The sequence below is a fragment of the Molossus molossus genome, unplaced genomic scaffold (genome assembly GCF_014108415.1).
Source record: "Molossus molossus isolate mMolMol1 unplaced genomic scaffold, mMolMol1.p scaffold_m16_p_20, whole genome shotgun sequence".
Classification (NCBI taxonomy): domain Eukaryota; kingdom Metazoa; phylum Chordata; class Mammalia; order Chiroptera; family Molossidae; genus Molossus; species Molossus molossus.
In genome coordinates this window covers 28,545,889-28,559,721 of record NW_023425356.1, presented here as the reverse complement: position 1 = coordinate 28,559,721, position 13,833 = coordinate 28,545,889, and the positions used below count along the sequence as shown (strand labels likewise).

The window sequence follows — 13,833 nt, the reverse complement described above, 5'->3', positions numbered from 1 at the left end:
AGAAGTATGTTTTAGTCCCAGTGGCAAGGGAGGTGGACGAAACGAAACGGCACTGAAGTTGCATCTGAGAGAAATTTCGGTTAGACAAAGAAAAAAGATCCTCTTGACTCTGCAATGTCTTAAGAGTCAGGGGGAAGGTCTTCCAAAATAGGACAAACTCCATCTTTTTAAGGTGGACAATGGGAAATTCTGCCTGGGAATGCTCATACACACCCATTTCTGAATTCATGTATTTGTCCATTTAACAGTTACTGGGGTTCTACTCTGTCAGGCCTTATGGGGGATATGCAGATTAATATATGATCTCTTTGCTCAAATAGTGCACAGTCCTGCAGGGATGAAACACAGATAGCGGTTATAATAACTCAGAAAGCCAGTGATACGCATCTGGAGAGATACCAGTGGGGCTCTTCCCAAAGGCTCAGCCACCAACATACCTCCTAGTCCTGGGTCATTTCCAGAGTGGAGGCTGGTGGGATGTCATGACAAGCTGAGGCTACGTATCTCAGGGACCCTTTCTCCAGCTGCCCAGGGCAGTGGGGCTGAGTCAGGGGGTCTCCTCCAGAAAAAAGAGCAGTCACTGGCTCTGTGGCTAGAGATCAAGTTTCAGAAGAGGGTGAGGGAGTATTCCTTTCCTGCCTGCAGTGGGGTGAGGACCAGGGATTGGGTAGGGACAGATCGATATCACTGGGGAGCGGGGGAAGGGAGGGGTGTGCAAACACCTCCACACTAGGGCTGTCACACCATTTCACCCACTGTTGGCAGGATCTGACCTTCGAACTGTGTTTCCACCGGAGAGGTGTGGCTCCGTGTGGGAATGGACCAGGCTGCTGCTGCTGGTGTTTATTCCCATTTTTCTGCTAGTCCATGTGCTAGGAGCTTTCCTTATATTTTTTCTTTTATTATTTCAGAAAATATTTCTTGAGCACCTATCCAGGGCAAGGCATTGCTGGGTGCTGAGGGATATAAACAAGACAAATATAGTCTCTGCCCTCTTGGGAGGAGCTAGAAAAGCAAAGAGCCGGTTGTGACATAATGGGATACGTGGTGTGATAAGGAGAGTCTAGGTACTAAGAACTCACTGGAGGGATGTCAGTGAAGATTTCTGGAGGATGATGATGTCTGAACTGAGGATTTAAGGACAAATAAAAGCATGAGGGAGAGGCCAGTGGTAGAGAGGAGAGTGTTCCAGGTAGGTGTGTGGCGTGTGCGTGGGGAGGGGAGAATGTGCAGCACTGGACTGTAGAATGTCTGTGTTTACAGGTGTGTCGGGGGAGGTGCTGAGAAATGTCATTAAAAAGGAGAGTCAGGTCTAAATCATCCAAGGAGCTTCAAAGTCAAATAATTTTGGACATTTCATTAAGGGCATGGGAGCCACTGTAAGGTTTTTCCTGGGGCATGAAGAGTTGCTTGTCATTCTCTGTTTAGTTTCCTCAGACTGCAGGGTGGAGGGCAGGCTGGGGTTGGGGAGGACCCACACAGACGTGGGTGATGGCAGAAGTCCAGGCCAAAGGGAGAATGGCCTGGGTTCCAGGGAGGGCCAGTGGGCATGGGTTTCAAAATTGTTTAGTGCCCTCTGGTTGACTGTGGAGCATGAAGAGGGGGTCCAGGGTTACCAGCTTCAGCAACTAAGCAAAGTGTGTTGTCTGTTGCTGGGATGGGTAATCCAGGGGAAGGGGCTTGGGATCCCTACAAAATACAGGGTGGGGCTAAAGTGGGGGTAAGAGTAGGTTTACAGTGGTCTGGAAAATAATACAGTAGTGAAAAAATAATAATATGAGTAAACTCTGTTTCACGTACTCATAACTATAAACCTACCTTTGCCCCACCTGTATTATTCTCCCATTTTACAGGTGAGGAAACTGAGGCTAAGAGAGCAAAAGGAATTTGTAGAAGCCAGCTAGTGGCTGGCCTGAGGTTTAAATTTATGACAAAATAAGTCCAAGCTAACTGCTCTTCCTCTTGTAGGGCTCCCCTGTTGGGCGGCTGACCCTGGAGAAGGGTTTGGCCTGCAACAAGCATAATCTGCATTTTTCCTGTGGGTGGAGGCCAGGGTCACAGTGAGGAAGGGAGAGGTCAGGCCTGGGAAGAGGTGCAGGAAGTTCAGTTTTGCAGCAGCCACCTCTTCAAGGCACATGAAGATCTGGCAGTTTTAGAAAGAACTAAGGGAGAGACCCGGAGGCCCAGGCTGTCTCCCCACAATTAGGGTTTCTGTCCTCAAGGCTCCCTGACCCTTTGGAACCCCCGGACAACCCAACTTTTACCTCTAGCAATAAAAGCCACCACAACCACCAGGACAACCAGGGAGCCTCATCATCTCTTGGTGAGGTGTTAGTATTTTTATACTCTTTGGAGAGAAGGAAGGAACTGAAACCTAGAGACTAGGTGCTGTGCCAGGTCCCAGGGTTCTCGAGAGTGGAAGGCAGACCTTGTGTATCTTCGTGTGGCTCTTGGTCTCAGAAGAGTAGAATCTGGCCCCAAAGGAGCTCCATCAAAATGTGTGGTTTTGAATTAGTTCTGTATATACTAGGATCCAGGTGTATGGACTCCTGGTTACTTACTGGTGATTGAAAAGACCCAAAGTCGAGCACCCTTGGGGCTGGGGCTGGCTGTAGACTCCAGCGGACACAGGATGGTTGAGATGCCCAGGCTCTATCCTGTATCTTCCCTCCAACTCTGTCACTAGGAGTCACAACTTCATGAAACTTACTCTGCTAAGTGATGTCCTCAGACTGCATTGGAATCACCTGGGGTGCTCGTTAGAAATGCAAATTCAGTTAGTCCTAGGCTGAGGATCTTCAGTGGAGCCTGGGGGGTGGTACCTTAAATTTGCACTTTAAATCCCGTCTCCATAATTCTTAGGCACTGTTTTAGGAGACTGGAGAGACGGTTCTCCAACAGGAAAATTGAGGGCCCTGGCCTGAGGCCTTGAATGGAGTTGTCCCTCCCCCTTACCCTGCACTGTTTGGCGACTGTGGCTCGGTTGCCAGGGGAACCAGGCTGTGTAACTTCCTGGCTTTGGCGGTTTTCCCCTTCTTAGCCTTATCTCAGCATCTGACACCCAGTTCAGAGACCATGCTGGTCTCACACGTAGGCGGGAAAGCCGGTGCCAGTCAAGTGGAGGTGAATCTAGGGCAATGCTGGAGATGAGGTTTTAAAGGAGAGCTTACAGATTCCTAAATGTTTTTTCTCTCTTGGCCTGGGGGAATATCTGCCCAGTGGGACTGCAGCCAGGCTGGGGGAGGAACAGAAGGGGTAGAATGGTAGGGGTGAGTGTGACCAGCAATAGGGCTCCCTCTATCTCTTCTCTTGGAGATTCAGCTCCTCATTCATTGGGTGGAGAGCACCACTATCAGAAGGTGATACTGCCCTTCTGGCCTGTGTCCTCTATTCTTTTCCTCTCTCTTCACTCTGGATCCAGGGTCTCCAGCCGCAGGCTTCCCCCAGTAGTCCCCACTTCTGCTCCCCCACTAACCATACTCCTTCCCCAGCTTCCCTCACCCCTGCTCTGACCCTGGTGCCCACAGTCTTTCTCCTTGGTCCTGAATTTCTTCTTGCTCCTCAAACTCTCCCTGCTCCTGCCCTGTGTCTGGTCTCTCAGGCTGTAGCTGGACGGCCCTACCGTTTTTATGAGTTTTGAAGAAAGAGGTAAGGCAGCAAATACTTTGAGTAAAATGATTTATACATTTAAATATTTCTGTTTGTTTTAAGCCCCCCTTTGTTTTAGAAAGACTTGAAGGTAGTGTTGGACAGTATAAGTGTTCCAGGAAGAAGGGAGGAGAAAAATAACCTTTCAGGAGTCCTTGCAACTGAGGATTTACAGTCTGATTCCTGTTGTATTCAGACTACACTGAAGACAAAGACATTTCCCCACGCCCACCCACCACCAGTATTCTCTAGAGGAAGGAAAAGGGCAGAAAACCACCAGGCACTGTGTAGGTTGATTTTTGAGCCTGGTCTTCTCTTCACAGAGCCTCCCTTTGGGGCTATTACTCCATCTCCCAGAGAAGGAAACAAGGCTCAAGTGGGTGGCAGTTTGTCCAAGTTCTCTCCGTTGTAAGTGGCTGAGCCGAGGTTCAAACCCTGCTAGTCTGGCTCCAGAATCAGCCACTGCTTTCCCTCCTCAGTGTTGCCCCAGGGAGCTGCTTCTAGGGGTCCTAGGTGGAATCGCTGGCTATGAACCAGGTGAGAAGAAACGGTGCTTTACTGAGAACTGAGTGGGCATCCCAGAATTCCCTTCACGGTCAGTTGGTAACCCCTAAAATAGAAGCAGAAGCTGCACAGGGCAAAGGAGGCAGGTCTAGAGGAAGGAGGTGGGGTCTCTATTCTGAAGAACTCCCAGGATGTGTGTAGCATGGAGTTCAGAAAAAAACATGAGCAAAATCGCCGACAAAGTACTACCTACACTGAACACAACTCTTCTACAGCAGTGTGCCAGCTCATCTCTTTACTCATTCTACACGTGTGGCCCTCCGACCCTCACCCCACACTCTCCCTCAGCATCTCTGTTCCCTGTGTTCCAAAGGGCAGGTTCCTAAATGCATTTAAAGAAGAGAGGGAAGGAGGAAGGGAGAGAGAGAGGAGAGCCAGGGGGAATCAGTCTTTCTTCTCACTGCCTGGACAGGAGACATGCTCAAGTGAGAGTCCAGACTTTTCATTTTAATCTGTGGCTCCCCTGAATATTGTCTCTCAGGCTCCTCCCATTTAAATGTGCTTATTCATCACAGAGTCAACATTTCTATCCCTCCCACCTCAGCCAGTGTGTGGAGCACCTCAGGAGGCCAGCAGAGTGTGGCCTGCCTGACCACCCCCCAGGAAGGCTCCAAGGCCCAATGGGGTGCGAAGGAGCTATGGGACCCAGCCCAACCTACGGTTGCTGGGTTCTGCTGCTAACTCCTCTCCTGGCTCTGAGTTCCTGGCCCCTGGCCAGCAATCCATGGTTCATTCTGAGATTTCTGTGGGAGTAGCAGCCTGGTGGGAAGAGTCAGGCAGTCAGAGGTGGGGCTAGGGTTTGGCTGAGAATCTGGATATGTGTTATTCCTCAGGCTCCTTCAGCTTCTTGAACCTTCTCCGTTGTTCTCACCTGTGCAGCAGTGAGACAGAGCAGAACAAAGTGAAATGAGAGCTTGGGGTGGTATAGAGGAAAGACCCCAAAGACACCAGCAAGTAGAAATGAAAGGAGGAAAAGGAAGGGCTCAGGGGAGGAGGTGGAAGAGGGTGGTGAGGGCACGGCACCCTCCCCATCCCCACCAGATATGCAATTTTGAGTCAAGTTTTGCTGACAAAACTATTGGTACAAAACTGATGACAGGAGTAAACATTTATTTAGAAGACCAAATCACAACAAATTATAAATTTTTAAAAATCTGGCAAATACTATAAACATAATATCTAGAAGAGCAACATAGATGTGTATGAATTCACTGCCTGAAACTCTCAAATAACTCATCCTTTTCTTTTTATTTTTTATTGATTTTTGGAGAGAGGAAGGGAGAGGGAGAGAGAGCTAGAAATATCAGTGAGACAGAACATTGATTGGCTGCCTCCTGCATGCCCCAGTCCCAGCCCCACTGGGGACTGGGCCCACAACCTGGGCATGAGCCCTGACTGGGAATTAAACTAATGACCTCTTGGTGAATGTGTCAACGCTCAACCACTGAGCCACGCAGGCCGGGCTCACCCTTATCTTTTTTGGCTGCTTTTTCTTTGTCTCTCCAAGTGACAATGACTTTAAGATATGACGTTATATAGTAAGAACAGAATGATAATCCAGTCTTTCCTCTGGCATGAATTGATCAGTACCTTTATTATTATGATACATTTGAATGTCTCTTTTCATTTCACAGTTTGTTGTTGGTAAAAGTCGTATCAATTTTTATGATGTCAAATTGGGAACATCTGTGCTAAATTTCTTATATGTATTGTAGAATTTCAAGACATTGTTCAGTAATTAATCTTAAATGTTCTTTGAAATGGTGGCACTCATGAACCAGATTGTCCTCATTTTATTGTACTGATATGAGTTTTATGCATATTCCTCAATGTCAATTTTTTGTCAAGTCAAGAAATGTAATACTTTCCCAATGTGTTCACGATTTTCTTCTCCTTGTTAATTGAATTACCAAACAATCCAAGTGCTTATTTATTATATTTAAATTTGTTTATTCCTCTTACTTACCTTTTTTGATATAATCTGAAATTTTTGTTACAATTTGCTTTCAACTTCAGAATAATTTCTACTGATTTCATAGTTCATTTTTATCACTTGTTTCATAAATCCATAATGTTTTAAAATTGATTTTAGAGAGAGAGGAAGGGAGAGGGAAAGAGAGAGAGAGAGAGAGAGAGAGAGAGAGAGATATCAATATGGGAGAGAAATATAGAGAAGCTGCCTCTTACACACGCCTGACTGGGGATCTAACCTGCAACCTGGGTATGTGCCTTGACCAGAAATCAAACTGGGGACCTTTCGGTGCACAGGATGATGCTCAACCAGTTGAGCCACACCAGCCAGGGCTAAATCCATTATTTTTTAAATTGCGATTATAATTAACATATAACATAGTTGTTTCAGGTATACAACATAATTATTTGATATTTTCATGTATATCTCAAAGTAATCACCACAAGTCAAATTAACATCTATCACCATACATAGTTACAATTTTTTTTCCCTCGTAATAAGAAATTTTAAGATCTACTCTCAACAATTTTCAGATATACATTACAGTGTGGTTTACTATAGCCACCATACTGTACATTACATCATCAGGACTTATAAATGGAGGTTTGTACTTTTTGACCACCTTCACCTGTTTTGCTCATGTCTTCACAATCACCAGTTTGTTCTCTGTATCTGAGTTCATTTTGTTTTGTTTTTTAAATTCTACATATATGTGCAATCATGCAGTATTTTTCTGTCTCTACCTGACTTATTTCACTTAGTGTAATACCCTCAGGTTCATTCATGTTGTCACAAATGGCAAGATGTCCTTCTTTTTATGGCTGAATAATATTCTAGTGTATACATACTACAGTTTTAAAAATCCATTTATCCATTGATGGATGCTTAGGTTGTGTCCATATATTGGCTACTATAAATAATGCTGCAATAAACTTGGGGGGTGCAGGTATCTTTTTGAGTTCGTATTTTTGTTTTCTTTGGATATATACCCAGAAGTGAAATGGGTGGATTTACATAGTAGTTCTATGTTTTAACTTTTTTGGAGGAACCTCCATGCTGCTTTCTACTGTGGCTGCACCAATTTACAATCTCACCAATAATGCACAGGGTTCTCTTTTCTCCACCTTCTGACCAACTCTTTTGACCTTTTTGTCCTTTTGATAATAGCCGTTCTAACTGGTGTGAGGTGGTTTAGATTTGCATTTCCTCTACGATTAGTGATGTTGTGCATCTTTTCATGTACCTGTTGGCCATTGGAATATCTTCTTTGGGAAAATGTCTCTTCAGTTCCTCTGCCCGTTTTTAAATTGGATTGTTATTTTGCTATTGAGTTGTATGAGTTCTGTATATATTTTATTTTATTTTTGCATTTATCTTCAGATAGAGCGGGAGGGAGAAAGGGGGGAAGAGAGAGAGAGAGAGAAACATCAATGTGAGAGAGACGCGTCGACTGGTTGCCACCCACACAACCCCAATCGGGGCCGGGGACAAACTGCAACCAAGGTATGTGCCCTCAGCGGAAACCGAACCCGGGACTCTCCGGTCTGCAGGCCGACACTCTAACTGCTGAGCCAAACCAACCAGGGCTCTGTATATATTTTAGATGTTAGCCCCTTATCAGATAAATGCTTTGCAAATATTTTCCCCATCCAACAAGTTGCCTTTTCATTTTGTTGATGGGTTGCTTTGCTGTGCACACTAAACCCATTAATTTTAAAGTAAATTTTCTGTTCTTTCATACATACATTTAAAGTTGACAAAAGGAGAAAATATACTCTTGACGTAGTCCAAATCTGTTACATCTCACTTGTATTATCTAAATCTTCAAGGAGACTTTCCAAACTGTAGTTTAGAAAGGCATATTCAAGTTGTACCAACTTTTCAAGTAAATTTTTTTTTCATTTTGTTTATGTTTGTGTTTCTCTTCCAAGCCTTTGAAAATATTTCAGATCCTTAAACCATCATTGTTAACTAGCAAGGTGAGGTAGGCAGAATAATGTACCTCCCATCATCTAAATACCCACCTCTTCATTCTCAGAACTTGTGTGTATTTATCATACCTTACAAAAGGGACTTTGCAGATAAGATTAAATTAAGGATTCTGAGTTGGGGAGATTATCTTGTGTTATCCAGGTGGGTGCAGTGCAACCTAATCACGAGAACCTTTCCCAGTAGAGGGAGATGTGACTACTGCAGGGTCGGAGAGATGTAAGGTTACTGGCTTTGGAGAGGGAGGAAGGGGACCATGAGTCAAGGAATATGGGTGGCCTTTAGAGGTGTAAAGAGGATGGACTCGAAAGCCTCTGGAAGTAACGCAAGCCTGCTGACACCTCCGTTTTACCCAGCGACACCTGTGTCCAACTTCAGAACTGTAAGATAATAAATGCATGTTGTTTCAAGCTACTAAATTTGTGGTGATTTGTTACAGCAGCAGTAGAAGACTCATACACAAGGCCGAGACAGCTTTTAAATGGAAAGATCATCTCATTATACATAGAAAAATTCAAGCAGGCACCTGTGTTTAAAATACTCTACCTAGGAGAGGGATGCAAAAAGAAAACATATATTTCTGGTGGAAAAACAACTAGTCAGCACGTTTACGTCCTCTGCAGGCAGCTTTTTCTCTGATGAGATGCGTAATATGTTTATAATTATTTATGCTGCATTACTGGTTCTCTTCCTGGCTGAGAGATCATCAGTTTTGACCAGACATTGATTAAAGCAGAATCCATACCTTCCAATTTGACACAATGGAAGGTTATGTTTTTGTTTTGTTTTTTTTTACAAACTGGCTTCTGGCTTTTGCTTATTTCAAACCTATTTTTCCTTCACTTTGCACATCCCGTTGGTGTTGAGCACTGTGGCATAAGTTCACATGGAGAATATGGCCATTAGGTGCCATATTCCTGTCCTGACATTAGGTGCAGTGAAGCAGTAAAAGGGGTGTTCCAGGCAGCCATTCCTAGGCCAGAACAGCAGACAGTAATGAAACTATACATGCGAGTGATGGAGAACCACATGAACATGTTTCACTACTTCCCAAAAAACATGTATCCCCCAACTTACTTTTATAAGTTAGCAAAACTACATGGCCAAGTAGACACATCGCTAAGAGCCCTGGTATTAGCTTTGCGCTGGAGGGAAAATGTTCTGGGTCACGTAGGAAGACTTGGAGGGTTGTGGTTGGTCAGTTGTGGGGGTCAGTTCAATTTTGTCCCCTGCAGGTTGGGAGGCATAGGGACTAATCCAAATTGATAAAATCATAAAACTCTTAAAAACTCCTCCAAAGCCGTATACACAACTGGGAAGTGTTAAAAGGCAGACTTCCTTAAGCCTGTCCCAGAGATTCAATTCAGATAGTCTAGTAATGAGCATTGCCAGGTAATTCCTAGCTGAAGGTCTGAGGCCCACATTTTAAGGAACTGCTCTTGAAACTACATCCACATCCTCATGGCTGGAAGTTCTTTCTTTGGTCTACCTAGATTCTCCTGCTGTGAAACTTTCTTCTTCTGACCCTGCTTTGCTTCTTGCAGACTAAACTCTCATCAGGGTTTTTGGCTTGGCACCTCACTGGGGCAACAGTAACCATGGTAACCTAAGTGGGTGTCTGTGGAAAACCGTGACCCTGGGCCTAGTTCTTGGAGGGGCGGCTGGCAGTTAGACCTTTAGGGCCCATGCTATTGCCTTGAGGGTTCGTGTCCTGCCCAAGAATCCAGCCAAAGCCAAAGCCAAAGCGAGGAGCCGGACGCGTGCCAGGGCGGGCCGGTCTTTCGGAGGCCAGGCTGCTGCTCCAGCGCTGTCCGCACTGGTTAGAGGGAGGCTTCCGGTTTCCGAGGCCACCGGGGCAAGTCGCCTCCCCCTGCGGGAGCCCAGAATAAGGGCGGGCCCTGGGCCGGGGAACGCAGGCTCTGGGTTGCTATGGCAACGCGTCAACACCCAGCGTCTCCGCCTCCTTGGCAGTGCCTGCGGCCGAGGGCTGCGGCGCGGGACACGCGGCTGATATGGTGAGGTCCCCGTGGTGGAGGGGAACTCGGGTAGCGCCTCCTGAGTCCCGAACTGGGTTGGATTTCCGAGCTGGAAAAGCGGAGAACTGGGGGAGGGCAGAAGTTGGGTCATGGTCTGAGTGTCAGGAAGGCCCAGGAGCGGGGTGGACACCTCTAGAAGAAGCAAGGGACGACGTCCTGAGCAACTTCTCCCGAGCGCGGGTTGACAGGGATTGAAAATGCGTAGCGCCGCTGAGCCTGGGAGTTGGGGAGAAGGGCATGTCTCGATCTGCTTCCCCTCCTGTGGGCTAGGGACTGTAAGAGGTGATGGGGAAAAACCACTGGTGAGGAGGCCAGACAGCAGCTTCTGTATATCTGTTCTGCCACTGACTAGCAGAGTGACAACACCTAAGTTACCTAATGTTCTCAGTTTTCGCTTCTGTTACTGGGGCTCTCCTGGTGTCACTCAGTAGGCACTCAACAATTTGCAAATGAGTGAATGAATGAGGGCACCAGGTTTGAAAGGCCCGGAGAGACACTGGGCCAGCCTGGGGTTCCCTGGGGTGGAAGGAGCGCAGGATCATGAGGGTTGAGAAGGGTAGCAGGCTTGGGAGGACCTATGCAGGGGATGTCTGGGCTCCAGTGAGGAGCCTGTTGGTCCCTGAGAAAGAAGGAAGAGAGCAGAGAATAGGTGCTGCAGTCTTGGGGTATTGGAAGTAACCTTTGAATTTCTGGGGGCACACCAGGTGGGGAAGGTGGATCCTTGGGTGTACTGGTAGACGTACTTCATGCCCAGAGGTGACACTGCTTTTCTGGGTCTCAGTGGTTCAAATGCAGGATCCCCACATAGAGATTTCAGAAGAGCTTTGTTAATTATAAAACAAATAAGTCTCCAGCAAAGAGTAGTTCCTCACTTCTGAGGACTCCCTGCAGTGTTGCGTGGGACCCCCTTCCACTTAGTCATTTATCATGCCTATTATTCTCAGCTCCTCTTAGTGCCTTACGGGCACAGTCGTGTCTGTCTGTGAGAGCCCAGCATCATGCCTGGCATATAAGGGAATACAGTAAATGTTAGTTCTCTTTTTTCCTGTTTTAACATTTTTATATTTCCAAGCTCAAATTAATCAGTGAGTTGCACCTGGGCTAGACTTGTGGGCTTCTGTGCACCCAGATCAGGGATTCCCCACCCAAGGGCCACTTAGGGCAGAGGTTTGGCCTGCTGATGGAGCACTTCTGAAACCCTTTGGAAAGGACTGGGCATAAGGGCACCTTTGAGAAGCAGGTGTTGTGAGCAAGGGTGTCTGTGTATGCATGAGTATAAGTGTGTGTGTGTATGTATGTACTCACTAGTTTGAGAGTGGGGAGAGGTGGTGGTGGGGGGAAGCTCACTATTAGACCTCCAGGACTTTTACAAAAACAAGGAGTAACACATCTGTATAAGAAGGGACAGACTTCAGTAGTGACTAGGATGTTATCTTCAGATGGCATCCCAGAGATGGCCAACTTGGTTATATTCGAGAGAAGAGGTGAGCCGAGTGAATCACTTAGTAAAAGACAAGGTGCCTGCTGCCTGGGCATCCCACCTTCCCAGGAACCAAAGCCTACAGAAGAAATGAGGAGAGTCAGGCCAAGAGCTTGAAGCCTAAATTTGCTAGCCTGCAGTGAACCTACATGCAAAAGAGGAACCAGATCCAGGGCGGAGGGGACATCCAGGGAAGAACATGCCTTCATCTTTGTTCAGCTGACGGGTTACAGTTCTGTCAGGGAAAGTCCACCACTGAGTTGTTTCAGCCCCGTCCCAGCTCTGTCTTGCTGGAAGTGAGTGGGACATCCTGGGACATAAAATGCTGCAGTTTTTAAAGGGCTAGACTTACCTGTGTTCAGAGTTGGGGCATCAGGCCCATTGTTATGTTTTTGTTTTCAAAGAAAAATAGTTTTTCCTAATCATAAAAAGAGTTATCTAGCCATTGCAGAAAATTATTCAATCCAAGAAACATCTTAAAATGATAATGCTCACCTGAAATGAAACATTTTTGTGAACATTCTTTCATGAACACATTCTGGGTGCAGACCTTCATGCAAACACTTTCATAGGATTACATACATGTTTTTATAATCGGTTTTCTATAAAACAATACGTTATGTAGTCCATCCTATATTAATGGCTAAGTCAAAATCATTATGCGATTGACCAGCGAATCCTATGGCATCAGTCTCGTTCCAAGCAGTGGCCAAATATTTGTGCTCCTGGGGTGAGATGAGTTTTGAAGAGAAAGGGAGTCAGCTAAGTCGCCAAGATGAAAAGATTAAAGCAGGTCAGGTCTGGCATCTTTATCTGTCCCCAGCCCTCATCTCTCCCAATCCCTCTTGCTCCCTCGGCTATTACTACCAGTTTTATCATTCTCTCTTCCTTTTCTTCAGGAGCTGCATCCCCTCAAGTCCTAGACAGGCTTTTCTCTAGGCACTGCTCAGCTTCTTGGGGATGTTTATTTGGTCATGCAAGAAAGAAAACCAGCTTTTTGCCACCTGAAAGGACCTTTTGTCTACTGCCTTTGGCCTAGAGGGATCTAACTTTCCATTTCTGCTTGGTTCTTTATTTTTTTTCTAGCATTTTTACACAGTGACCTCTCTAATCCTTCTTGTTACTCTTGGCAAAACTGGTTATTCTAACCCTAATGTACGGCTTGTGGCTTCAAAGTCAGCATTTCCCCAGTGAGGTTTTCTCAGCCATGCAACCCTAGAGCTCAGTGCTTCCTTCTGCTCCGCTCAGTGGCTACTCTTCTGTGGTCATCTGTTTTCCTCCTTCTGTTTTGACTTCTAGGCTCAGGCAGTCGAGTAACTCTTGTGTAACTTTCTGTTGACCTGGGTACCAAGGGAGTAGGAAAGAGGCGATGGAGTGTCCGCCCTGAGGAACCCACTGTCTGGTCGACACCGGAGCACAAGGGAAAACCTGCAGGAGTTCTTGAAAGGAAACAGAAAAACAAACACAAAATAATAATAATACTTTCCATCTGTCCTTGAGCCTTTTCACATACATTACTTTCCACAGTGTGGGCCTTACGTGATACAGAAATTATGGAGGCAGGCAGGCATATTCTGGGAATGTTTCCATTTCGGTCTGGTCTGAGAGGTCATCTTGCGTGGGTTCATTCACTAATTCTCCACCAAATGCATACTGAGCTCCTACTATGTGTCAGGACCACGTCTTTTCCCTTAATTACGGACAGAACTCACACCATTCCCCATGGCCCAGTGCCTTCTACCTTTTCCAGTTATCCCCATTGCTTAGCCTCAACCCCACCCACTGCAGTTTCTGTTCATTCCTCTTATTCTATTTGCAGTGGAAAGGGGAGCAGTTGCTCCCTACTCACCAGAAGTCTGTTATTAGGCCTCCTTGGGGCTGCTCTATTTGCCTTTTAAGAAATCCGAGCTTCTCTGCTCTGCTCTGTTGGGCTGACTGAGTCTTCCAAGGGAGTTTTCCTCTGTAGGCTTGTAGCTGGCTGTGCCAGGCAGTGAGGGACAGGACATACAGCAGTGATCCTTGTATGGAACAGAGCCAGCTGGAGAGTAATTGCCCAAATAGTGTGAAAAACTGATACAGGTTGAATAGGGGCTGAGTGTCTGGTTGGTCATGGCAGATGACAGAGAGCTTTCAAGACACACAGT

General features: G+C 46.1%; 1 protein-coding gene across 1 annotated transcript in view; it reads left to right on the top strand.

Annotated features, from left to right (window-relative positions):
* Positions 1 to 1,014: 1,014 nt before the first annotated feature.
* CFAP45 (cilia and flagella associated protein 45) overlaps positions 1,015 to 13,833 on the top strand; it is a 31,258-nt gene continuing 18,439 nt past the window's right edge. Inside the window, exon 1 of the mRNA XM_036273492.1 lies at positions 1,015 to 1,192. Within this exon, the coding sequence (XP_036129385.1) occupies positions 1,154 to 1,192 (39 nt within the window). The 5' untranslated portion in view covers positions 1,015 to 1,153. The remainder of the gene's footprint in view (positions 1,193 to 13,833) is intronic.